This window comes from Penaeus japonicus, unplaced genomic scaffold (genome assembly GCF_977035675.1).
Source record: "Penaeus japonicus unplaced genomic scaffold, GWHDUDI00000001_assembly GWHDUDI00000040, whole genome shotgun sequence".
Taxonomy (NCBI): domain Eukaryota; kingdom Metazoa; phylum Arthropoda; class Malacostraca; order Decapoda; family Penaeidae; genus Penaeus; species Penaeus japonicus.
Window position 1 is genome coordinate 21,292,664 of NW_028234442.1, and position 27,500 is coordinate 21,320,163.

The 27,500-nt window shown below is 42.1% G+C and overlaps 2 protein-coding genes across 11 annotated transcripts in view; both read left to right on the forward strand.

The window, feature by feature from the left end:
- Positions 1-23,902, forward strand: part of LOC122258856 (Ankyrin-repeat, SH3-domain, and Proline-rich-region containing Protein) — a 565,439-nt gene extending 541,537 nt beyond the window's left edge. For 8 of the 10 annotated variants that reach the window (XM_086533825.1, XM_086533831.1, XM_086533830.1 and 5 more), the window contains 14 exons: positions 11,835-12,074; positions 14,336-14,548; positions 15,433-15,612; positions 16,138-16,239; positions 16,390-16,796; positions 17,170-17,245; positions 18,270-18,320; positions 18,872-18,940; positions 19,451-19,692; positions 19,948-20,495; positions 20,657-21,023; positions 21,354-21,520; positions 22,099-22,298; positions 22,756-23,902. In XM_086533825.1, coding sequence (XP_086389951.1) covers positions 11,835-12,074; positions 14,336-14,548; positions 15,433-15,612; positions 16,138-16,239; positions 16,390-16,796; positions 17,170-17,245; positions 18,270-18,320; positions 18,872-18,940; positions 19,451-19,692; positions 19,948-20,495; positions 20,657-21,023; positions 21,354-21,520; positions 22,099-22,298; positions 22,756-22,794 — 2,901 coding nt within the window. In that variant the 3' untranslated portion in view covers positions 22,795-23,902. The remainder of the gene's footprint in view (positions 1-11,834; positions 12,075-14,335; positions 14,549-15,432; positions 15,613-16,137; positions 16,240-16,389; positions 16,797-17,169; positions 17,246-18,269; positions 18,321-18,871; positions 18,941-19,450; positions 19,693-19,947; positions 20,496-20,656; positions 21,024-21,353; positions 21,521-22,098; positions 22,299-22,755) is intronic. The other 2 variants (XM_086533826.1, XM_086533827.1) reach the window with 2 other exon arrangements.
- The window catches only part of LOC147466923 (apoptosis-stimulating of p53 protein 1-like), a 10,561-nt gene continuing 6,501 nt past the window's right edge, over positions 23,441-27,500 (forward strand). The window contains exon 1 of the mRNA XM_086534070.1: positions 23,441-23,454. Coding sequence (XP_086390196.1) covers positions 23,441-23,454 — 14 coding nt within the window. The remainder of the gene's footprint in view (positions 23,455-27,500) is intronic.

Sequence of the window (27,500 nt, forward strand, 5' to 3'; positions counted from 1 at the left end):
TAACTCATATACCCAAACTCATACTCATATACCCAAACTCATACTCATACACCTCATGCCCATTCTTATACACACACACACACACACACACACAGACACACGTACACACAGACACGTATGCATATAAGTTGCGTATCTCGTCTTCTACGTTATTGGACACAAAGGGAGAATCGTATTTCGTTGTAAGACTGGAGTTTACGTCATGGTCTCGAATGTTTGCGTAAACTCCAGGAGTAATTTCATGCGCCAAAACCCACTTCTCTTTGGCAAGCTTGTGAGGAGGGTGGGTGGGTTGGGTGGGTGGGTAGGTGGGGGAAGGGAGAGAGGGAAGATAGGAGAATGGAAGAGAGGGAGAGGGAGGGATGAGGGAATGAATGAAGGGAGGAAAGAAGGATGATGGAAAGAGGGGTATAGAGGAGGAAGAGGAGGAGGAGGAGAGGATGAACGAAAACGAGAGCGAGAAAATCGTCCAAGAGTGAGTAAAAAAAAGAAAGAAAGAAAGAAAGCAAATAAAATAAAGAAAAAAAAGGGAAAGAGAGTGAGTGAGTGGCCCCCAGAAAAAAATAGTGACTGAAAGAAAGAAGAGGTTCAGTACCGAATTGGCCGTCAGATTATTAGCCCCCCCCCCAAAAAAAAAAAAAAAAAAAAAAAACGTAAGGGGAAGACTTTCAAGAATAGTTTGAAAAGTTCAACATTTGTGTTTGGAAATGGGGTAACGAAGAGGTAGCCAGGGGGAAATTGGGGGTAGGAAGGGAGGGGGGATAGAAAGAGGGGTAATAAGTTCCTCTTTCGATATGTTATACCTCGGGGGCCAGACCGTGGATAACCCAACTTCTCCTCCCTCATCCTTCCTCCTCCTCCTCCTCCTCCTCCTCCTCATGGTACTCCTCCTCCCTCCTGCTACTCCTGTTCATTCCTTCTTCTTTTTCTCCCCACTGCCTTCCTCATTTTTTTCCTCTCTCCCTCTCCTTCTTTCCTCTCCCTTCCACTTTTTCTCCGTTCTCCCTCTGCTTCTTCCCTCTCCCTTCCTTTCCCTTTTCTCTTCTTCCCTCCTCTGTACTCTTTTTCTCCCTCTCCCATTCTCCTCCTTTCCCCTCTTTCTCTCTCTTATTTTCCCCTCTCCCTTCTCCTCACTCTACTCCTCTTCCTTTACCCTCTCTACATCTCTCTCTTTACTCGCTCTTCCTTGCCCCTCTCTGCCTCCCTCATTCCTTTCCCTCTTCCCCATGCCCCATCTTCTCTCTTCTCTCTCTCCCCTTCCTTTCTTCCATCCCTTCTCCCCTATTCCTTTCTTCCATCCCTTCTCCCCCTCCCTTTCTTCCTTCCCTTCTCCCTTCCTTTTCCCCCTTCCCCTCTCTCCTCAATCTACTCACCCCTCTCCTTCAGCCTCATCTCCCTCCCTCCCTCCCTTCCTTTCGCCCCCCTCTTCCCCACCCCCCTTTACTCCTATCTCACTCTCTTCCTTCTCCCTTTCTCTCTCCCTCTCTCTCTCTCTCCTCCCCTCCACCCCCACCTCCACCCCCACCCCCGCCCCCGCCAGCGATCCTTGTTTTCTGGATCCATTCTAGTCTTGCGGGCGGGCTGGGACGAGCAGGTCGGTCACGTGACTCGCTCGTCGGGGGTATAAATAGAAGCGGATTTTTTTCCGGGTTGGCTTTTGTCGATTGGCCTTCCGCGCGCAAAGGATATACTGGGATTTTGGGGGAGATCCATTTCGGGCGTTCTTTTGTCATCTCTTGTGCGGTAAATATGGGGCTTGAGAGTTGTGAAATATAAGGGCTGTCTTGAGGAACTTTTTTTTTTTTTGTTCTGTCTTTTATTATTTTTATTCGCTTTGTGCAGTTTACCCAGAAATGACAAAAAAATAAACAGACTAACGCAAAAAAACACGTATTTAATTATTATCTATATATCCATTTACTTGGTTATTTGTTTATTTGTTTATTTATTTTAAAAACAAAATACGAATGGAAAGGAGATAGGAAGAAAATAAACAATGTTTATCGATAACCCTCTTCTTCCAAAAGTGCGGGAGTGAAGATGAAGCCCTCACTTTTTCTTCCGCCTGAGGGGGAGGAGGGGAGGGGTGGGGGAGGAGGGGGCGTGAAGTGTCGCGGAGGGCTCTGTGGCTTTTGGGTTTGTGGATGTTTTTCATTTTTCGTCTTTCTTATTGTGTGAGATCATTCTTTCCTCTTTTTCTTTCTCTCTCTCTCACTTTTTTTTCTCTCTCGGTCACTCTCTTTCTCTCTTTCATTTTCTCTCTCTCTCTCTTTCACTGTCTCTCTCTCTCTCTCCTTCACTGTCTCTCTCTCTCTCTCCTTCACTCTCTCCTTCTCTCTTTCACTCTCTCTCTTTCAATCTCTCTCTCTCTCTCTCTCTCTCTCTCTCTCTCTCTCTCTCTCTCTCTCTCTCTCTCTCTCTCTCTCTCTCTCTCTCTCTCTCTCTCTTACCCCCCCTCTCTCTTACCTCCCCCTCCCCCCTCCACCCCCAACACATACCCCAAGTATAATAGAGTTGTCTGCGAGGGCGAACTTACCGATTTTTAGATTGGAAACTCGTGCCTTGCGAATCGAATAAGCATTGAGGCCGCGGAATAGACAGACAGACAGATAGATAGATAGATAGATAGATAGATAGATAGATAGATAGATAGATAGATAGATAGATAGATAGATAGATAGATAGATAGATAGATAGATAGATATACAGACATGCAGATAGACATACGTGTAGAGAGATGGATAGATAGATTGGGTTGTTGGATAGATAGATGGACGGACAGATAGAAAGACAGACAGACAGAAAGCGTGGTTTTCGTTGAAGATTAGCTGGTTTACTCTCTTTGGTGCGTTTTCTTTCGATGTTTATGAATTATGTTGGCAGTGTTGTTATTGATATATTGTTTTTTAATATTATCATTATTTTATTTTATTCGTTGTTGTAATTGTATTGTGTGTAGTAGTAATAGCAGTTAGTTGTTGTAATACTGGTAGTTCATGGGGATCATGGGTAATGTTAGTGTTGTTGTTTGTTTGTTTTTATATTATTATTATTATTATTATTATTATTATTATTATTATGAAGAGATATCTTGTATTTACTCTCCTCCCCTCATTTTTTATCATAGAAGTTTTAAAAAGGTTCTGATGACTTTCCGCTCCAGCACACGCCATGATCGATCTGTTCATGATATTTACCGTCATGTGCTATTGCCCTGGATGATCATGAGCCGTCATGAAGATGAGGAGTCGGCGCGTGGATTTCCATGAATAATTCAGGAGAATAAATGCAAGGCATGTCGCGCGATATATGTATATTTGTTTATCTAATTCTAAGTGAGGCACGTAAGATTATACTTGTTTACGTGCATACGTGCGCCGAGGAGGTTTACCGTGAAATGTATCCTGTGTCAATCTTGTCGAGCGGCTGTAATCCCCTCTTTACAAGGGCTTTGTCTTAGTTACCCTCGCTCCCTTATCCCCTCTCCCCTCCTCTCCCCTCCCCTCATCCTGTGACCCTAGGTTCACCTCTGTTCACCTCTGTTCTCCACTCGCTCCTCTCCTCACCGCTTATTCTTCTCCCCTAAATGCATCTCTCCCTCTCCCTCATTCGCTTCTCTACCCCTCCATTCATTTTTATCCTCCTGTTTACTCTTTTCACCCAATGCACTCTTTCTCCCCATTCGCTCTTCTCTCCTTCTCTGACATTAGCTCTTCTCCCCAATGCACTCCTCCCCCCATTCGCTCTTCTCCCCAACGCACACCCTCCCTGCCATTAACTCTTCGCACCAGTACATCCCCACCCTCCCATTAACCTTTTCCCCAACGCACCCCTCTCCCCCCCATTCACTCCTCCTCCTGTCCCCCTTACTCCAATACATATTGAAAATGAAAATTGCATGGGAAGCCTGTTGCACACAGCAGTACACCCACGGCACCTATGGGACTCATGCAATATTCAACAAACTATGTATTGGGCAAACTGGATCTCTCGTCAGCGGAACAAAAGGGAGATGAATACTATGGCGAATGCGTGATGCTCTGTGAGTGGGCTGGGTGTGGTGATTGCGTGTGTGTGTGTGTGTTTTTTGGTTTTTTTTTTTTTTTTGTTTTTTGTTTTGTGTGTGTGTGTGTGTGTGTGTGTGTGTGTGGTGTGCGTGTGTGTGTGTGTGTGTGTGTGTGGGTCGCTCCATTGGTGAATGGGCTTGATGTTGATTTGGACTGAGAGATTAATTGTTCATTTAAGTCTTGGTCGAATTAGTATGCTTAGAAAAAGAAGAATAAATAAATAAATAAAAACTGTTGGGACGAATTTGCGAATGGCCGCCGTTCGTTGTAAATCTGATAAACGATAATTGTAATGGAGATGGTGATGGTGATAATGATAACGCTAATTGTGGTAATAGGGACAGCAAGACAGGACGTAGGTGATACGAGCTATTTCTGTCTGGTTTAAAATGAAAGAAAAAAAGGCTTTCGTAACTATAAGACTTTTTTTTTCCTTCGCTAATATAGTCTTGCTTTTCCTGTCATGCCGGTGAAAGCCTTTTGTTAGTGAGGCTACTTTTATTTTTGTTTATTTATTTTTGGTAAGACATTAAGATGACTAGTTTTAACATATTCATCTCATATTCTCCTTCTCCCTCCACCTCCCCATCCACCTCCCCCTTGCACCTCCCATTCCACCTACCTCTCCTTCTCCCTCCACCTCTTTCTCCTTCTCCCTCCTTCTCCCTCCACCTCCCCTTGCACCTCTCCCTCCACCTCTCTCTCCTTCTCCCTCCCCCTCTCCCTCCCCCTCCTTCTCCCTCCCCCTCTCCCTCCCCCTCTACCTCCCCCTTGCACCTCTCCCCCTCTCCCTCCACCTACCCCTCCCCCATCCACCACCCCCTCCCCCTCCCCCTCCCCCTCCACCTCCTTCTCCGCGTTTATGCTTCGTTACGGGAGACATCTCGGCGCCACTAGGAGGACGAGCTTCATTGTTATGCAATGGATCTCCTCCGGTGATTTTCGGGGTCGAGATTACGGCAGGCACATCTTTGATAGCAGCCTCCAGGTCGAGCCCAATTATAACACGCAGTCTTGCTTGGCATCTCGTGTGGATTTTTTTTTTTTTCTTTTTTTTTTTTCTTTTGTGCGTGTGTTTTTGGATCTTGCTGTCTTCATTCCTCTTGTTTTGTTCGATTGTTGATGTTTTTTTTTGTATTTGTTTGTTTTTATTTCTTTTCTTTTTTGTCTTTATCTTTTGTTTTGTGAACTCTCTGTGCTTTTCATATTCAGTCGATTGTTTTATGCTTTTCACTTTCTCTCTCTCTCTCTATCTATCTATCTATCTCTATCTCTCTCTCTCTCTCTCTCTCTTTCTATGTTTCTTTCTCTTTCTCTTTCTTTTTCTCTCTCCTTTTCCTCCACCTTTCATCTCTCCTTTTTTATCTTATTTCCTCCTTCCTTTCGTCCCTCTCCTCCCCCCACCCCCACCCTCCTTGCCTGCAAGCTGCACTGAACGGCCTCGGCAGTGCCTCTCCATCACACAATATGTCTATGAAGTTTCCAAGACATTATGCAGAAATGATAACAAACATTTGTAAAAGGAAACCCTCAAATCCTCGTCCTCCCCCTCCTCCTCCTCTTCCTCCTCCTCCTCTTCTTACTCCTCCTCCTCCTCCTCCTCCTCTTCTTCTTACTCCTCCTCCTCCTCCTCCTCTTTTTCTTACTCCATCTCCTCCTCCTCCTCTTCTTACTCCTTCTCCTCTACCTCCTCCTTCTCTTCTTACTCCTCCTCCTCCTCCTCCTCCTCCTCCTCCTCCTCCTCTTCTTTTTCTTACTCCATCTCCTCCTCCTCCTCTTCTTATTCCTGCTTTTCTCCTTCTTCGTCTTCTTTTCCATTCCCTTTCCTACGTTCTTCTTTTTCTTTTTCCCCTTTTTCATCCTATTCAGTTCCTTCCCCTCTTCTTTCCCCACCTTTCCTTCCCTTCTCCTCCCTTCTCCTTACATTCTCCTGTCCTTTTCCATTCCCTTATTCCTCCTCCTATCCTTTTCCATTCCCTTATTCCTCCTCCTTCTCGTCCCCTCCTCTTCCTTGCTTTTCCATTCCCTTTCCTATCTCTCCCCTTCTCGCTCCTTCCTTCTTCTGTCCCCTCTCTCCATCTTCCTTCCATCCTATCTCCTCCTCTCCTTTCCTTCTTTCCTCCCCTACCCCTTCCACTTCCCCACCCCCTTTTCATCTTCCCCTTCTTTTTCCCTTACCCCTATCCTCTCCTTCAGTCCTTCCTTCCTTTTCCTTTCCCCTCTCCTCCTTCCCCCTTTCCCTCCTTCCCCCCTTCCCCCCTTCCCCCTTCCCCGCTCCCCGTGCCACATATGAGCGACAATAAATGACCGAAAGCCACCGGTGCGTCAGCCTTTAATAACTGGAGCCAAGCTGTTAATTAACCGGCCAACACACACACACGCACACGCACACGCACGCACACACACTTACACACACACTCACACACACGCACACTCAAACTCATACTCACACTCACACTCATACTCATACTCATACTCATACTCACACACACACACACACACACACACACACACACACACACACACACACACACACACACACACACACACACACACACACACACACACACAGACATACACATATCTCGAACTAGTTCACTGCAATACTCCGAGGGAAAACGAGGGGGGGGGGATGAATAAGGGTACGGAGGAGGTGGTGGTGGTGGAGGTGGAGGAGAAGGAGGTGGTGGTGGAGGTGGAGGTGGTGGAGGTGGTAGTGGAAAGGAGGAAGTAGTGGAGGAGGAGGAGAGAGAGAGAGGAGGTAGAGGTGAGGAGGAGGTGGAGGAGGAGTGGAGGAGGAGGAGGTAGTGGGAGGAGGTGGTGTGGTGGTGGTGGAGGAGGAAAAGGAGGAGGAAGAAGAGGAGGAGGAGGTGGTGGAGGGGGAGGAGGAGCAGGAGCCGGGGGTGGGGTGGGGTGGTTAAAAACATGGGTCTTGAAGGTGATAGCGTGAGAGAGAGAGAGAGAGAGAGAGAGAGAGAGAGACAAGGTTGCGACCGACGCACGCTTGCTTATTAGTGTGAGTACCTTGGGCCTTATTGGATAGGGTTGGGGGGGAGGGGGTGGGGGGAGGGGGAGAGTACTCTCTTTGTATAGTTAGGGAAGGTGGGAGGGGAAGGGTTGTGGATTAGGGATGGGGGGGAGGGGGAGGGGGGTAATAGGCAGGTGGGGAGTGGGTAATGTATTCGTTGGCGTGAATTACGGCACGGCTTCTTCCTTCTTGTTGTTATGCTGTTTTTCTTTGCCTCTTCTTCTTTTTTATTTTTTCTCTCTCTCTCTCTGTCTCTCTCTTTCTTTCTTTCTCTCTCTTTCTCTCTCTCTTTCTCTCTCTCTTTCTTTCTCTCTCTTTCTTTCTCTCTCTCTCTCTCTCTCTCTCTCTCTCTCTCTCTCTCTCTCTCTCTCTCTCTCTCTCTCTCTCTCTCTCTCTCTCTCTCTCTCTCTCTCTCTCTCTCTCTCTCTCTCTCTCTCTCTCTCTCTCTCTCTCTCTCTCTGTTCTTGTTGTTCTGGTTGTTATTGAGATTACTGTTATTGTTCTTGTCACTATTATTATTTTATTTTATTTTTATGTCCCTTTATTAATGGTGTTGGCAATAATAATGATGATAATTGTAATATTATTAGTAGTAGTATCATTATTATTATTATTATTATTATCATTATTATTAATATCATTATTATTATTATTGTTATCATTTTCATTATTATTAATACTGATAATAATAACGATGCTAAACACAAAACAACGACAACAATAATACTGATAACGACAATAATGTTACTGATAGACGTGATGATGATAGTAATGAAAATAAAAAAACTAATAATAGTAATGGTAATGATATTGATGATAATATTCGTCGCCGGTAGCAATTTCCCCCTGATTATTCAGCCAAGCGCCGATAGATGATTATTTAACACAGGCACAGTTATTACGGCAAAGTTATTATCACAGCATAAATGCAAGTCGGTTTAAATGCCCCGCTTGTACGTTACACTCGTGCAATTAATAATCCGCAAAAGCACATGACTCGTATGACGCATTTTTTTTTTTTTTTTTTTTTTTTTTTTTTATTAATGCATGCATTTGAATTACTTGGTGTTTTATTCGGTTAAATGCGTGTCGGGTGGGCTGAATTTGGGAGGCCCGCTGACTTTACTTTCTTTTTTTTTCATATTTTTTTGCTTTTCTCTATATCGTTTTTTTTTATTTGTTTGTTTTTTGTTTTTGTTTTTGTTGTTTTGATGTTATTGTTGTTATTTTCTGGCGTTTTTAAGAAGGTTGATCTAGGTTGCAAAGTACTTGAAATAATATAAGTATATCTATATCCGTCTGCATATATATATATATATATATATATATATATATATATATATATATATATATATATATATATATATATATATATATATATATATATATATATATATATATATATATATATATTATAAGGTGTATATATATTTGAGTGTGAGTGAGTCTATTTACGGTGTGCATGGCGAGATGATAATGATCTCGAAATAGGACGAATGTGTTTTCTGTTCTTTTTGCACTCCGGTTTAATTACTGTCGACTGTCGATGCGGGAAGGAAGTTTTTTTTCATTGATTTTGTGACAAGGTGAATGCCGTTAAAGAGAACGTAAGATAATGATGTTGGGCAAACTTTTTTTTTTTTTTTACCTCGATGGCTTTTTTTATTATATTAATGTGTGTGTATGTGGTTGTGTGTTTGTATGTTTGCGTTTGTTTGTGTACAGACGCACACACACACACGCTCGCACGCATGCACGCACGCGCGCGCACGCACACACACGCACACACACACACACACACTCTCTCTCTCTCTCTCTCTCTCTCTCTCTCTCTCTCTCTCTCTCTCTCTCTCTCTCTCTCTCTCTCTCTCTCTCTCTCTCTCCCTCCCTCCCTCCCTCCCTCCCTCCCTCCCTCCCCTTATCAGTAGCTTGACTTCTGTCGCGAAACCGGAAAGAAAAAATGCGCAAGGAAGCAAACCACAGATGTGAATTTAAAAGGAAAAGAGATAGCGGAGAGAAGGCCAGAGAGAGAGAGAGAGATAAGAAACAGGAAGTAAAAGAAAACGAGAAACAGCCATGGGCGCGGAAATGAAGAGGACACCGAAACAAGATATCTAAAAAAAAAGAAAGAAATGAGACGAGAAAGCGAAAAGGAAACGGGAAGAAATGGCAGGACGGAAAGATTGCCAAGAAAAGGGAGAATTGAAAGGAAAAAAGATGGAGGAAAAGGATAATTAGGGAATGTGGAGATACATGAACATTGGAATATATATATATATATCATTTTCTTCAAAGATGGATGTTTACATATTGAATATATATATATATATATATATATATATATATATATATATATATATATATATGTATATATATGTGTATATATATGTATATATATATACATTATGTATATATATATGTTTATATATATATATATACATATATGTATATATATAATATATATATATATATGTATATATGTATATATATACATATATATATATATATATGTATATATATATATATATATATATATATATATATATGTATATATAGAGATATATATGTATATAGATATATGTATATATATATATATATATATATATATATATATATATATATATATATATATATATGGATGAGTTGAGTGAAGTTGAGTTGCCAATCAACAAATATTTCCGTACGATCAATTCATAACTTTCAAAACCCCGAACGCATGTATACAGCCAGTGTTTACGAAATCCCTCTTATTCGTCATTCCACGTCGCCTAATCCCATCCCGTAATCCCAGGGGAATAAATGGGATTTCTTTGCCGGAGTTCGCCGCTAGTGATGAGCACAGGTGAGAAGTGTGGAGACTCGAGAGCTCTTTGTTTTCCTGGGGGGGGAGAGGACGAGAGGTAGGGGGAAGGGGGGGAAGGGGGGAGGGGAGGGGAGGGGAGGGGGGATAGAGATGGTGAGGGGTGGTGAGAGAGACGGAGGCAATGGTACAGAGAGAAAGAGAGAGAGGGAGGGAGAGGGAAGGAGAGGGGGAGGGAGAGAGAGAGAGAGAGAGAGAGAGAGAGAGAGAGAGAGAGAGAGAGAGAGAGAGAGAGAGAGAGAGAGAGAGAGAGGAGAGAGAGGAGAGAGAGAGAGAGAGAAGAGAGGGAGGGAGAGAGGAGAGGAGAGAGGAGAGAGGGAGCGAGTAGAAGAGAGAGAGGGAGAGAGAGACGGAGAGAGAGAGGGAGAGACAGAGACAGAGACAGAGACAGAGGCAGAGACAGAGACAGAGAGAGACAGAGACAGAGAAACAGAAACAAAAAGACAGAGAGATGAAAAAAAAACTCTTATACTCAATCGTAGTGATAATTCAGAGCGGCAAATGCGACAATGACCTTTTCACGGGCGGCGAGAGACGAAAAGGTGTGCAATTGAGCAGACGAAATGGAGAGACATTCTTCCCAGCTGTTCAAGTGCCCGCGTTTCAATCTCCCTTCAGTACTTTAGGCTTGGGTTGGGATCTTGTTGTTTTAGTCCGTCATTCTCTCTTATTCCCTTTTTATTTTTCATTTCTTTCCTTGCCGTTCCGTTTCGTATGAATTAGTTTTTTTCTATTTTTCTTTTTCTTTTTTTTTTAGTTTTTTCCTCCCTTTTTTGTTATTTTTTTTTCTTTTTTTTCTTCTTCGTTTTTTTTTTCTTCGTTGTGTTTTTGTGTTGTTTTTTTTCCTTGATTTTTATTTTCCTTTTCTCCTCATATTATTACCCTCTTCATGTGTAGATATATATATATATTTTTTTTTTTGTGTGTGTATGTGTTTTCTCCTCATCATCAGCATTTCCCATATTCTCCTTCCTTGTTATATATCCTCATTCATAAAAAAAGAAAAAAAAAACATTAGAGAATATGTACAGCTCGCGCTACCAGACTCTCATAATCCTCATTACTTCGCCTTTTCTTCACGGTAAAATTACCTCGCTCTATCACACGCAACCATCACTTTGATCACCGCGTTCCCAAAATGACTATCATTAACACAGGACGATGCATCTCTATCACGGATGCAAGATTTGTGTTATGTGAATGATGCCTCTCCCCTCCTCCCCCCCCTCCCCCCTTTTCTCTTCTCTTCTCTTCTCTTCTCTTCTCTCCCTTCTCTATCTCGCATCTTATGGTGATGTTTACTTTGCTGCTGTTCTTTGATATTCGTTTTTTTCTAATGATTGTTGTTATTATTGTTATTGTAATAATCGTTTATGTTGTTGTTATTTTATGATTATTATTATCATCATCATCATTATTATTGTCGTTATTATGTTCCTCATTCTTTACATATTTATATTTTCATGTTTATTATTTTCTCTCCTTTGTTTTCGATTTATCTCCATGCTGGTTTTCCTCTTCTTCAGTTTCTCTCTTTTTTTTTTCTTTTTTTTGTCCATTACCATATTCTATCCTCTCTTTATCTCTCAGTTTATCCTCCTCTTCCTCATTCTTTCCTTCCTCTTTGCTCTACTTCTATCCTTCCTTCTTGCTCTCATCTTCTCCTCCTCCTCCTCATATTCTGCTTTCATTTCATCCTCCTCCTCCTCACCATCCTGTCCTTCCCTTTTGCCATTGCCATTACCATCCTCTATGTATTCACCCCCCCCCATTCCTCCACCCCAACCCCCCACCACATATACAACCCATCCCCACCCCCACCCCCACCACCCACACCCACACTCATCTCTCTCTTTCTCTCTGTCTCTCCCTTGAACAGCTGCCTGACGGATGCGAGCTAACGGTGGGTGAGCTGCGCGACATGGCTAACCGACAGCAGCAGCAGATCGAGTCCCAGCAGCAGCTCCTGGTGGCCCGGGAGCAGCGACTCAAGTACCTCAAGCAGCAGGAGTCCCGGGCTGCTGCCGTCGCCGCTGAGGCCGAGAGGCTGCGGAGGCTGAGGGAACGCGTGGAGGCGCAGGAGGCGAAGCTAAGGAGGCTCCGCGCTCTCAGGGGACAGGTGAGAAGCGTCGGGGTTGTAAGGGCTGTAAGGGTTGTGGGTTGTGGGTTGTAAGGGTTTTGGGGTGTGTGTGGGGGAGGGGGGGTTGGTTGTAGGGTTTTGAGGGGGGATCGTGAGGGAGGGGGAGGGGAAGGGGAAGGGGGAGGGTGTAGAGGGTTGTTTAGGTTGTAACTTGTTAGGAAGGTGGGGGGGGGGGGTTAAGTGTAAGATTAGGATTGCAGACAGAGAAGAGTAGGTGGGTTGAATGTTGCAGAAGTAGGATTAAGGATTGGGAATACAGATACAAAGAAATAAGTGGATTAGGATTGCATATTGCAATAATCGAACTTGGATTAAGGTTGCAGAAGAGGTGAATCTATATTGCAAGATTAAGATTAGGGTTAAAGATACAGAGAAATAAGAAGACTGCATGTTACAGGATTACGATTAGTATTGCAGATAATGCAGATGTAGAGGCAATAAATGGATTGCAACGCCTATTTAGTGTCGAGTATTTTTATCAGTTGACGCTGCTTCGGAAAGGTAATCAAACGGGAATTGATTGCGGGATGATAGCTTCGTTAGTCGAATGAGGACTTAATCAAGAGATTATAATGGTTAATTAGTCGTTAATTAATCGTTCCATAAACGCCACACAATTTACAGCTAAAAAGGGAGGATAAGGTGTGGCATATGGCGTCGACACTAGCTGTATGCTGCGTGTTGTATTTTGCATGTTGTATGCTGTATGTTAGGGTGAGAATGAGGGTTAGAGAGAAGGAGAGGGAGAAAGAAAGAGAGGGAGAGAGAGAGAGAGAGAGAGAGAGAGAGAGAGAGAGAGAGAGAGAGAGAGAGAGAGAGAGAGAGAGAGAGAGAGAGAGAGAGAGAGAGAGAGAGAGAGAGAGAGAGACAGAGAGAGAAAGGGGGAGAGGAAGAGAGAGAGAGAGAGAGAGAGAGAGAGAGAGAGAGGGAGAGAGAGAGAGAGAGAGGGGGGGAGAGAGAGAGAGAGAGAGAGAGAGAGAGAGAGAGAAGTGGGGAGAGGAGAGAGAGAGAGAGAGAGGGAGAGAGAGAGAGAGAGAAGGGGGGAGAGGAAGAGAGAGAGAGAGAGAGAGAGAGAGAGAGAGAGAGAGAGAGAGAGAAGGGGGAGAGGAAAAGAGAGAGAGAGAGAGAGAGAAAGCGAAAAAGCGAGAACGAGAGAAATTAATTACCGACTCCGATGGGACGGAAGCGAGGGGGAAGGCAAGGACCCTTTCGTGCTAGTGATACATCCTATTACCGCCTCCTTCAGCGGATAGCCCGAGTGGCACTCCAGCCGAGGGTGGAGGGGGAGGGAGAGGCATATAAAAAAGCAGGGCCAGCTGACACTTACTGCTGAGGGCGAGGGTGTCAGGCTGCGGGCTAGGAGGGAGAGAGAATTAAGGAGTCAGGCTAGATGGAAGGAAGGAAGGAGGAAAGATTTAGGGCATCAGGCTAGGAGGAAGGAAAGAAGGAAAAATTCAGCGTATCAGGCTGGGAGGAAAGAAGGAAGGAGAGTTCAGCGTGTCAGACTAGGAGGAGGGAGTAAAATAAGTGTCAGAGTATCAGGCTGGAAGAAAAGGAAGGAGGAAGAAAGGACTCCGAATATCAGTCTAAAAAGAAGGAAGAGACATTTCCGGGTATACAGACTAGACCGAATGAGAGAGGGTTGAGGGTGAGGGGTGCCCAGGCTAGAGGATGGGCGTAAGGCATTCCTTAAACACCTAACGGGATTACCTTAATTCTGTTAAGGCGGCGCTACATTCCTTCGACGGCACCGCTGGTGATTGGGGTCGGAGGGGACTGGCCTCTTGTGGTTGCGGGGGGAAAATGCGACTTTGATGAGGTGTAGAGGGAGAGGGGAGGGAGGGAAAGGGAGGGTGAGGGGGAGAGGGATGGATGGAGGGAGGGAGAGGGGGAGGGAGGGAGGAAGGGGGAGGGGGAGGGAGAGGGGGGAGGGAGGGGGGGAGGGAGAGGGAGGGAGAGGGGAGGGAGGGAGGGAGGGAGGGAGGGAGGTGAAGGGAGGGGGAGGGAGGGAGAGAGAGAAGAGAGAGAGAGAGAGAGAGAGAAATAGAGAGAGAGAGAGAACGAGAGAAAGAGAATGAGAGAGAGAAAAGAGAGAAAGAGAAAGAGAATGACAGAGAGAAAAGAGAGAAAGAGAAAGAAAAAGATAAATAGATCAAATAACCATCCAAAACACACACAACACCACCCCTATCCTTCCTTAATCTTCCCCCTATCTCCCCCCCTCTCCTCCCCCCCACCAGGTGGAAGCAACTCGGCACAACACGGCTTCCCTGACGACCGACCTCGATGCCATGCGCCACCTGTTCAGCGAGAAGGAGAAGGAGCTGGTGGTGGCCGTGTCTAAGGTGGAGGAGCTCACCCGGCAACTGGAGGAGCTTCGCCACGGCCGCTCCCCGCTCAGCCCCAACAATCAGCACCACAGTGAGCTGGATAAGCTGCGGCGAGAGCTGCTGGTGGGTACTCGGGGTTCTGTGAGCTGGGATCGGATGGTTTTCAGTGTTTAAATTGTTTTTTTTTTCATGTGTTTTGTTTATATATATATATATATATATATATATATATATTTTATTATATATATATATATATATATATATATATATATATATATTTTTTTTTTTTTTTTTTTTTTTTTTTTTTTTTTTTTTTTTTTTTTTTTTTTTATAACAAGGTAACCCTTTATGTGGACGTCTTTTTTTATAAGATATTTTCGGTTAATCTGAATAGGATCGATTGTTCTGATGACTTTGCTAAGATAGAGGAAATTATTTTGGTGGCCCTTGTATGGTCGGATAACAAATGATTGTTTAAAAACCCCTGTTTGTTTTTTTCTTTATATATTGCTACATCCCTATTTTTTATATATTGCTACACCCCTATTTTTTCTTTATATATTGCTACACCCCTATTTTTCCTTTATATATTGCAAATCAAATTTATATAATTTAAATGGTGCCCAAATATTCCTACGTGAAATAACGAGAATCATCACTTTCCACAAATATTTATTAGATAAAAACGGTACAGTGATCCATGAATGTTCCTTGTAAATAAAAATGTTCTTCAAATAAATGAAAGTGAGAATCACAATGATCTTTTAGTGTTTCCAAGCAAATACAACCATTCTAACGACCCCTTCAACAGTCCCTTCATTGCAAGGCCCTTTTAACCCCCAAACTCCCTTAATCCCAAACTCCCTTAACCCAAAACTCCCTTAACCCCAAGAATCCCTTAAACCTACGTCCCTCCCCCCCTCCCCCCCCACCCCACCCCACCCCACCCCCAACCCCCTAAGAATCCCTCAAATCCTAACCGATCCCTCAAAATGTCCCCCAAACAGTACCGGAACAGCGTGAACCGCGAGGCCTCCGCTCGCGTGGCCGCCCAGCGCGAGACGCTAGCGGCGCGGCGAGACGAGATCACGCGGATTGACAAGCGGATCTCGGAACTGCAACAGCGCCTGCACCGGAAGAGAATCCTCAACCACCAGCTCGCCTCCCAGATCACAGCTGCGACTCAGGTGAGAGAGTTTTTGAGGGACGATTGGGTTTGGGGTGTGTGCAAGCTATGATTTTTTTTTTTTTTTTTTGGGGGGGGGCTTTTGTGAGTGTGAGATCTTTTTATGTGAGTTTTCTTTTTTGCGGGGGGAGGGAAGGGGGGAGGCTTGAGATAGATGTGAAAGGAGAAGTAGAGTAACTGAATTGAGGATTTTTTTTTCTTTTCTTTTAGAGAGAGAGAGAGAGAGAGAGAGAGATTCTATACTTTTGAGAGAAAAACTAGAGTCAGCTGAGAGATTTATATATATGAGTGTGTGGTGGTGTTCGATTATTGATGTTTACGTATTTCTGTAACAGAAAACTAGAGTGAGAACGGCCTAATATCCCTATTATCTAAACTGTTTGTCCTTAAGAAACATGGACACATGCATTATTTCATGTGCACTGAAATTAGCGATGCCATAGAACCCAATAGCAACAAAAGGGCAGCATATCTTGAAGAAGTATACGTTCCCGTCTAATGATCTCTTTTTCTGTCGCCGAATCAGGCCAAACAAGCTCAGTTGAAAGCAGTGCAGCAGAAAGCCATGCGCGATGGCATCCATTCTGAAAATTCTGCTGACGACACTCACGCCCCTGACCATCTCAAGGTGAGTGTGAGAGGGACGAGCGAGCAGCAGATTTGATTTATATTTGTTGTTGTTGTTGTTTTAATGAGTTCTCTACCTTCTCCCGCGTGTGTTAATTAATCTGGGGAGTATTCTGTGTCCCAGTGTGTCAGTAATTGTTTCCGCCGGCAGCTTCCTCCTGGTGAGGACTTAGGAGAGTTTGGTCCCAACAAGAACGACCCCAAGTACCAGACCTTGCCATACAACACCAAGTTCTCCGTGACCTTCAAGACCAAGAGCGCCCAGGGGGGAGACTCCGACTCGGCCCCCTCCACGCCCACCAGCACCGTGCCCCCCGGCGGCCTGCCCGACTTCCCCGCCTCCTCCGCGCAGAACAACGGCACGACCGCCGCCGCCGCCAACGCAAACGGCGCGCCCGTCAACGGCTCCGTGGTCACCAGGACGGTCCACAGCATACCCACGCACCCGCCCTCCCGCGGCCACGCCCACGCTCCCGTCCCCAGCCAAGGACCTCCGCTCGCCCAGACCGCCGCCGCCGCCGCGCTCAAGCCGGCCCCGAATCCAGCTATGACGCCGAGGTACGTTTTCCTTCCGTCCTTTTCCGAGGCTGCAGTTGCTCTGGGGGATCCTTCCGGGGTTCCTGTTGTTCCAAAGCATTCAACTCTTTCACTAGATTTTCTAGAACTTCCAAAAAGTTTAATGCATATTGAAAGAGACAAAATCTTCATTGAGAGGCATGAAAGTACATCCTCTTCTAAAGGTCTAGTTATAACTACAACCAAATAACTCAATTAAGTTATAAATACAAGCAAAAAAAAAACTCGATGAGATTACAAATACAACCATAAATAAACTCGATCCAGTTACAAACACAACCATATAACTGAACCAAGTTACAAAATACGTGTAACCCGCGCACTAATTATTCCATTCCCGCCATCCTTCCTTCAGGGTCTATGGTCCAGGAGTACAGCAGTTCAACCAGCGATCACAGCCGCTCGGAGGGTCTACTTTAGGGCAGAATCAGGTAAAAATGACATGCAAAAAGATATTTATATAGTGATTAAGTAGCGTGTGAGGTTGGGGTAACATAATGCTGTTTTTTTCCCTTTTTGTGGATCTTCGTTTGTTTGTGTGTGTGTGTGTGTTTTGTTTTGTTGTAATGCATTTTGACTTTTTTGTGTGTGTGTGATGTTTGTGTTTTTTTTCTTGTTTTTTAGTTTTTTGTTTTGTTTTGTTTTGTTTCTTGAAGTACAGCAGCGCATCTGAGTTGTACTGTTAGTTTGCATTTTTGACAGATCTTCTAGCATGTGAATGAAGTTGAATGTTACTATAGAAGAACTTGATGAACGTATGAGTTTTTACCGTGTCTTGTTTGTATGATTTTGACACTTAATTTGAAGTAATTTAGCATTACCCTCCGGGAAATTACAGTTTTGTTTAGCTTTCATATATATATATATATATATATATATATATATATATATATATATATATATATATATATATAAATGTAATTGATTACTTTTTTGACTTGGAAATCATGAGAAAGGTATCATATGGCGCAAGTTTGAAGACCTGAACTGTGCCTTGTGCTTGACAACTGCTTCCATGCATTCTCCTTTTAATATTTGTCATTGCGCAGTGAAAGATAGCTTTGGCCTATCTAACATTTTTTAAAAATATTCATTGTTTGTTTGTTTTTATTTTGTTTTTAGTCACTACATTCATTAACATTGGTTTGGGTCGCTTGACGAGTCATAAGAGATACAGACAAACAGACAAACACGGTTGCATGGTTGTACCGCCTCGATTGACACTGCGTTTTTGTTGACATTTTTTTAAACCATTATCATGTTTGTTAATGGATTTGTTATTATTATTATTATTTTTATTTTTTTTTGCATTTTTTTTTAACCTTTGTTTTTGTTGTTATCTTGTTGACCTTTTTTGTTTTTGTTTGTTTGTTTTGCTTTCGTATTCTGTCGTAGTGTTCTTAACCGGTGCGTAGTGTAGTGGTTGACTAACCCCCGCCCGTATTTATCCCTCAGGATTCTCGCTCCCTCCTCCCCCCCACCTCCCTCTCTGTCTCCTTCAACCAGGTGAGTTTTTTTCTCCTGACTAACATTTGTAGTTTGTGCTAATGATGATGATGATGATGATTTGTTTGGATTGCTCAGGTTTATGTAATGAGTTGGCTTGTTTTTTTAATTAATTTAACTATTTAACAAAAATTAGGAACGAGCTGGGTTTAGAGTCACAGGAGTTTTAACGTTTTTTTTTGTAATACGGAGAGAAACATTTGCATATTTATATGATCCATGCAGCTATTACTGACACTTCTTGCCAATATAAGTACATAATATGTTTAATACATTTATCATTCTAGCTTCTAATGTATTTTAAGCACTAATGAATCCCCCTCCCCTAACTAAGCATGGAGTTTATATGCAACCACACGCCCAAAGCTGCTTGAAATAACGCCCATTTTAATGCACCTCACTCCCCCCCACCCCACCCCCAATCCCACACCACCCCCGCGACTAATGTTATCCGTAACGTCTTTGCACATTGCATTGTGTTCAGTTTTGCATCCTTGAGTGATGTTTGTGATTTGCTGTTGTGTTGTTCTCACTAACCGTTTGTGTTGTAGAAGCTGAGCCCAGGGGTGACGGCACACGCGCAGAGCAGGACCCTGTTGTTGCCTCATCACCATGCTCAGGTAGGTGGTGCAGATGGGCAGGTTTTGCTTTTTTTTTTTTTTAATAATAAATTTTGGATTTTTTTTTATACATACTTTGTTTATTAGAAATACGTGTTTGGAATATTTTAAAGAATTAGTTTTTATTCATCTTTGATACTTGCTATGATGTGAGGAATGTTTTTGTAATGTGAGGGATAATAAATATGTGATATATATAACACGGAGGACAACTAGATAATGTTTTTGCATGTGATACTTGCTTAGACTTATGAGCCGATGATGTTTGTAATTGCTTTGAAAAGATCTTAAAAAGTTCTAGTACATTTTTCGGTTTCTTAAATTACAAATATACACTAGGGGAGTTTTTTTTCACTTGCTGGAGACTTTCCGGGTAATTTATTCTATCTAACGAACTCACATAATATCATAAAAATAAACAAAACAAAAAAATACTTCAAAACATCCGCAGTATGAATCCCAACCAACTCACCCCCTCCCCCTCTCCCTCCCCCTCTCCCTCCCCTTCAGGACGTGGACAACATGCGCGCCGTCGGGAACGCAGGCGAAGGCAGCGAGGACCTCCCGACGGCCACCGAGGGCGGACGGAACAAGCCGGCGCTGCCCCCGAAGCCCGTCGTTCCTTCCAAGCCCCTCCCTCCCCCCCGCCAGAAGGGAGACCCCCTCGTGGCCAGCAACGAGAGCTTGAACGCCGCTCAGACGGCCGGTCGCGGCGGAGGGACCACTCAGGGACGGCTCCAGCAAGGCTACAGGTGAGAAAGGAGGGTCGGGCGGTCGGTGAAGCAGCGATACGGTTTGGTTGAATATGATTATAATAATTTCTTTAAGTTATAGAATAATCGTGCAGATTAGGATGATATTGATTGATAAATGCTTAGTATGGAGAATTGTGAGTAAATGAATGAGTGATTGGAGTGGAATGGAGTGAATGGTGAGTGAGTGAGTGAGGATGCCGTGTTTTCTCCCCCGAAGGAAAGTTTTCTCACGTTCCCTTCCCTCGCACGCAGGTATGCAAGTCAGAACGTCATCATGTCGACGTACACGCAACAGCCCCCGGGCCCGGACAGCCAACCCGGCGAAGGCGCTGACGACAACAACCGCTCCAAAGTGGCCAACAACGTCCTCAACAACAACAACAACAACAGCAGCGGCGGCAGCGGCGGCGCCAAGTCCGAGAGCGACGGCGGCGAGAAGGTGCACGTGTCGATCAACAGCCGCATCGAAATGCCGCCGGACTTCATGTTCCCCGAGGACGAGACTCCGCCCTCGGACCTGCTGGGCCGGAGGGTCGAGGAGATCGAGAACGGCGGCGACGGACACCACAAGGACACGAGGGGCAGCGACGCGGTGGACAACCTGCACGTGTCCTCCTCCTCGGGCCTGCCGGTGGGCGAGCTGGAGAAGCTGAGGATAGACAACGCGAAGGAGGATAGGAGTAGCCAAGAGAACATCCACTCGGCGAACAACAACGCCCCCGGAGGGAACATACCGAGCGATGATTCCCGACAGCCCGACGGTGCGGATACGAGCTCGGTGCCAATTGAGGGACACACGGGTAGGCTCTTTGTTCTCTGTGAAATGGATGTGGGATTCAGGGGAGGCGTGAGAATGGGCGGGTGGGAGGAGTCCTTTTGGATTCAGGATTCACTTCCATTACAAACATTTATGAACAGAGCATGATTTAACATAGTTTTAATGTTTATTTCTATCCCACAGAAGGTGACGGCGAGAAGAGCATGGGTTCGACGAGCCTCAACAACATCAATAACAACAACAACAACAACAACAACAACACCACCACTTCCATCGTCCGCCGCATAAAGAAGGGGAACCTGAAGACCAAGAACTCGTCGCGCGTGCCCCGCCGAGTGAGCTTCGACCCCCTGGCCCTCCTCCTCGACGCCGCGCTCGAGGGGGAGCTCGAGCTGGTCAAGCGCACCGCCATGGAAGTGCCCAACCCCTCGGCCGCCAACGACGAGGGCATCACCGCGCTCCACAACGCCATCTGCGCCGGACACCTGGACATCGTCACCTTCCTCGTCACCTTCGGCTGTGACGTCAATGCCCAGGATTCGGACGGATGGTGGGTTCGGCGGCAGAGGGGGGGGGGATTGGGGATTTTGGGGATTTTGTTGTGTGATGGGTCATGGGAGAGATTTATATTTTTTTCTGTGTTCAGGGATGGATATGTAGAGTTGATATGTTGAAGAGAAAAGGAGAAAGATTTTTTTTTCTCGTCTTATGTAATGTTTATTATTTATACTATTTATATAGTTAAAAAAACGCTTTCTAAAAAGTTGACAACGAATATTTCATCTTCCATAGGACAAAAAAAATAATAATAATGATAAAAGAAAAAAAAATCCAACCATACAGATTCAAATCTAACATCTGGCTTCCTCTCTCCGTACAGGACACCCTTACACTGCGCTGCCTCCTGTAACAACGTAGCCATGGTGAGGTTCCTGGTTGAACACGGTGCTTGCATCCTCGCCACTACACTGTCCGACCACGAGACTGCAGCAGAGAAGTGTGAGCAGGACGAAGAGGGATATGACGGCTGTTCCCAGTACCTCTACAGTAAGTCACTCTTCGGGTTCGGTTATGAGGGCGGAGGGTTTTTTTTTTTTTTACTCTAGAGAGAATGGAGGAATAAGGGTAATGAGGATTTGGATTTTGTTGTTTTGTTGTTTTGTTTTATTGGTTTTTGAAAGTAAGTTCCGCTTGAGTGGGGATGGATTATAGTGTTGTGGTGAGAGTTTGAGGAATGGAGGTGATTTTATTTCTGTGATGAAGTTGGTTTTAGTTGGTGCGTTGTTATCCAGAAATTAAATGACATAATAAGTATTTTTTTTATGCATTACGAATACTGATCTCGCAGAACTAAATCCACCTCCAAGCTCAAACCTAATAAACTCAGAGGAATTCATTCTTATTCCTTACATCGTTCTTAAAAAAAAAAAAAATAAAAAAAAAAAAATAAAATAAAATAAAATAATAATAATAATAATAATAATAATAATAATACACCATCTACTCGAGAGAGAGAGAGAGAGAGAGAGAGAGAGAGAGAGAGAGAGAGAAAGAAAGAAAAATAAAATATGTTAATAATAATAATAACAATAATAACAATAACACTCCACCCTCTACCTCCTCAGGCGTTCAAGAGAAGCTGGGCATAATGAACGGCGGCGTCGTGTTCGGCGTGTACGACTACGAGGGGCAGGCGGGGGACGAGCTCACCTTCCGCTGCGGAGACGCGCTGACGATCCTCCGCCGGGGGGACGAGTACGAGCGCGAGTGGTGGTGGGGCCAGCTCCGCGACATCCAGGGATATGTACCTAGAAATTTACTCGGGGTGAGAGGCCTGTCTGATTGGTTGATGGGTTTTTTTTTTTTTTTTAGGGAAGGAGGAGGATTGGGTTTTAGTTTGTATTTTTATTTTTTATTTTTTATTTTTTTTTATTTATTTATTTTTTTTTTTTTTTTTTAAGGATGTGCGAATAGGTGGTGGTAGGTGTGGTAGGAAGAAAACGTGTTGGTGTTTTTTTGTTGTTGTTGTTGTCGGTCTGTTAAAATGTGAGCCAACTCAGGCTGTGTGACCACTACGGCTACCTGTTCTGCACTGCATTGTGGTTGGCACTTGATTAAGAGATGAAACACCATCACGTTTCCCTTCACCGCAGCCACGTAGTTTTTTTTTCCTTACGAAGGAACAGTCACTTCTGGTAAATATTGAGGTGGATATACAATTATATATATTTTTTATATAAAATGAACACCAGTGTACTTACGCCGCCGCCCTTTCTTTGCAGCTGTATCCTCGAGTGAAGAGTCCCGTTCGTGATTCCTGAGGACAGAAGGTGGCCACGGATAAGCAGGCTACCCTCTACCCTCTTCCAGGTCGTAACACAAAACTGGGATAAAACTCATCTGCATAATATTTTTTTTTTTCCTTTTTTTTTATCTTCCAAGTTTTGTCTTGATATTCTCCCTCCCTCCGGTACTGTAATTTGAGAGGGAGAGAGAGAAGGAGAAAGAGAGAGAAAGAGAAAGAGAGAGAGAAAGAGAGAGAGATAGAGATGATCGGTCGCCGAGGCATCGTCGACAAGGAATCGGACGGACGTGTCTCGCTCGGCGTCGCTAATCGAACTCTTTCCCTCAGCCGACGCGATTTACAGGGGACTAATTCATTCATGACTTTGTGACCGAAACGGGGCGATCGTCGGCGCCTCGTCCCGCTTCCCAGACTGGACTATTTATTTTTTGGTGGTAGAGTGGCAGCTATTAAATTCTAATAATAATAATTATATTAAAAAAAGAAAAAAATACATTATTGTTATGCTTTTTTTTTTTTTAGTCAAGTTAATGAGGCAAAGCAGAGCTTACTCTTCTACCTCCAAAAAAAAAAAAACTTTCTTGTTTATTTTCTTGTGACTGAAGCAGACTAGTGCCTTACATAACTGACAACCTGCAGATATTTTAGTGGTCTCTGTGATTATGACTGAACTACAGTGAGAATGCGAAACTCTGTACTGTAATACATATCTATACATGCTGTATATATCAGAGGATGTATATTCTGTACTGCTTTGGATGCTGCTAGGTAATATTTTTGACAAATACATAACTGCATCGGCTTCTGCAGGAGGAGGAGAATTCCACAGACTGGACGACAATGATGAATAATGTTCCGAAGTGATCAGTAATCCACTAAATACACGATATATAAAAAAGAAAGAAAAAAAAACACACCCATGCTTTGTTTCATCATTGTCATCTGTAAGTCACTGGGCGTTAACGTGTCGAAGTGACCTGGAGCTTGTGTGAATGTCCTTTATTTCAAGGGAATAAAACCCTGAAACAAAGCTATTTTTCTAGCATGACGACTACACAATATTGTTAATATTTTACTATTAACTGTACTGATATACACAATTGAAATAAAAAGTTGCCATATGACTTTGCCTTTTCCTTGTCCGCATTTTGGGAAGTTAGTTAAGCGTATGGTTTCTAGATACAAAAGGAGATCCAATTAGAAAAGACAATTAGATGAAAAAATAATAATAATAACTACGAAGTTGATGATGATTGATTCATCATTGAAGTCTATCTGTCATGTCAGATTCTTGGTTGATGACAATAGCATTGTTGATGATCAGTAGTCGATAACTGACACGTCGGTGGTTGATCATAATTGAAATGCAACGATTAGATTTAGACATTATATTTAGTCAATCCCAAACAGTCTGACATGCATCTTCACCTCGTTAATTAAAAGAGGGAGTATACCAGTATACCCTTCCCTAATACCGGATTTCTTCAACCATACAAAAACCATCCACAAATATCAACAAAAAATGTTCTTAAAACCAAAGAGATGAGAACTTGGATGGCTGAGATGATCAATACTAGTTCCTTGCTATTTATATAACAGGGTCTATTTACTCGTAGTCATAGACTAATAGAAATGAGTCTCGGGTAAAATGATATTCCTTTGGCTATAATCAGGATGCATCTCCTTTTCCTTCTATAAAAAAAAAGTTATACATAATCTCTTATTTATGTGAAGTAGGAAAACCTTCCGCTGTTACTGAATACAATATGATGATATGAATACAATATATAAGATTTATTGCATATGACAAAATCCAAGCAAATCCTAATAGATGAAAACAATTAAATACTCATTCTAAGAATTAATGTGACGAATGGAAAAGCTTCAGCAAATCATTAATTTACATTTTATTAGGACTGGGCGCCGGGAATGAAACACTGTCACTGCAATTAATAAATCAGAAATTCGGACATTTTGGGGGCTGGAGCGCGACATTCCGTAACTGCCTTCGAAATTATCATCATCGTTTTTTTTCTGATTTTTTCATCGAGAATATGATTTCGAAACGCCAGAAAACAAATATAAAATGATTATCATATGATGGATGATGAACACGATAAATGAAATACGCTTTTATACGCCCCTTTTCATTGTTGAAGATTCGATGCATTGTATTCGTTATCATGGCTATTTTCATCGTAATCACGCCCATAATAAATCAATCCCTGGTGTCAGATATGATGACGCATCTACATGCCAGGGCTCTGGGAGGAGAAATATGACATAGAGAAATAATAACGGATTAAATATATGTTATGAAATAGAGAAATAATAACGGATTAGATATATATTACGACATAGAGAAATAGTAACGGATTAAATATATATTATGACATAGAGAAGTAATTACGGATTAGATATGTATATGACAGATAAATAATTACGGATTAAATATATATTACGACATAGAGAAATAATTACGGATTATACATATATTATGACATAGAGAAATAACAACGGATTAAATATATATCATGACAGAGAAATAACAACGGATTAAATATATATTATGACAGAGAAATAATTACAGATTAAATATATATTATGACATAGAGAAATAATAACGGATTAAATATATATTATGACATAGAGGAATAGTAACGGATTAAATATATATTATGCCATAGAGAAATAATAACGGATTAAATATATATTATGACATGGAAAAATAATTACGGATTAAATATAAATTATGACATAGAGAAATAATTACGGATTAGATATATATTATGACAGAGATAATTACGGATTAAATATATATTATGACAGAGAAATAATAACGGATTAAATATATATTATGACAGAGAAATAATAATGGATTATTATTTTTTTTTTTTCTTCAGGAAGGCGGGTAATGGAGTTAATTCAAAGTGAAGTATAGCCGTGATTTATTACTGAATTTATTACTGAGTTCTGTAGTTTTGTTTGTTTCAGTTCGGTTAATAAGGTCTGGAAGAACTTATAGAATAAAGATCTAAGGGAATAAGAAGTACGATAAAAGGAATTTCATAATAAATAACAGGACAGAAAAGAACACAAAATCGACACGATAATAGGTTAAAAAAAAAAAAAAACCTGCTTATACACATATTGTGATAGAAGCTCATTTACACTGAAAATGAAGGGCAAATAAATATCAAACCGATTATTACGATTTGTAAGTCAGTGAAAAAATAAATACATTGCATCATCTTAAAAAGTTTCACGACACCATAAATAGTTGTGCAATGAGATTGAATTCTAATTTGCGTATCTTTAATTGCAAATTGCTAATAACTAAGGAAGACTTAAAAACAAATAAAATAACATGATTTTACATGATAATCACATCACACAAGCCAGAAAAACTTGTCATGCGCCATTAAATTTTTTATTGCTGTCTCACCTTCCAATAAACATCATTTACGCATATTTTTTTCATTTTTTCTCATCAACGTATCATAATATTTTGTCATCTATTACACATACACCGTGTATATGGACGCGGAAAATGAGACTTAGTCGAAATATTCTCGAAAGCAAAATATGGAGCTCCGTTTTCGAAAGATGATGATGATGATGATGATGATGATGATGATGATGATGATGATGATGATGATGATGATGATGATGATGATGATGATGATGATGATGATGATGATGATGATGATGATGATGATGATGATGATGATGATGATGATGATGATGATGATGATGATGATGATGAAAAAAAAACGGTAAAAAAGATCTTCTAGAATTCCTAAGAGTGAGTCAGATATCCGCAAAGAAAAACGAAAAAAAAGACCAGATCGAACATATGCAATTAATTTTCTAAGTGCATTTTTTATTATGCCTAATTGACAATGCTAACCAAATCACCTAATTGACCTCGGTTTTCGTTTCATTTTTCAGAATTTGAAGTCATGAAACTAATCTGCTTTTTTTATTTAAAAAAATAACGCTATTCTTTTTTCTATTTTTTTTTCGTTTTGTTTATTTTTCTCATCGGTCTCGTCCACTACTAATCTGTTTATTTTTTTTATTACAAAAATAACGCTATTTTTTTTTTTCGTTTTGTTCCTCATTTTTCCATCGGTCTCGTCCACTATTCTTCAGCTTCCCGGATGTATTAATGAAAGGGATTGAATTCTAATTTCGTAATGTTTCACTTTGAAAGTTCTTACCACTTTTATGGATGAAAAAAAAGGTTTAATAACATAAGTACCGTACTGTCAAGACTCCTACTTTATCTGTCTTTCTTTTTTTTTTTTTTTTTTTGGAGGGGGGGGGGGGGGCGATATAACATTTCTTCATCCTTTTAATGATATACTTGTTCATCATCTGAACTTATTTCCTAAGAAAAAGAAAATCCTACTCAAGTACATAGCAGAATCACACACGTAATATTAAGACAAAGATGTGAATAATTAGGTTCTTTTAATAATCAAAGGATGTCGTCAGTTCTGAGGGTTTGAGATAAACACCGATGAACAATATATATTTGTTTATTTCAATCAAAATAATTAAGTAATAATTGTTAAATAAAATAAATAAGGATGAACATGAATCACCGTCACCAAAATTTATCCCTTTTCTCTCAAATAAGTTCCAAGATAAATTAACTAGATTATCCAAATATTGTCACCTGAAACGAGGTGAACCTTAAAAATTACGACAAATATC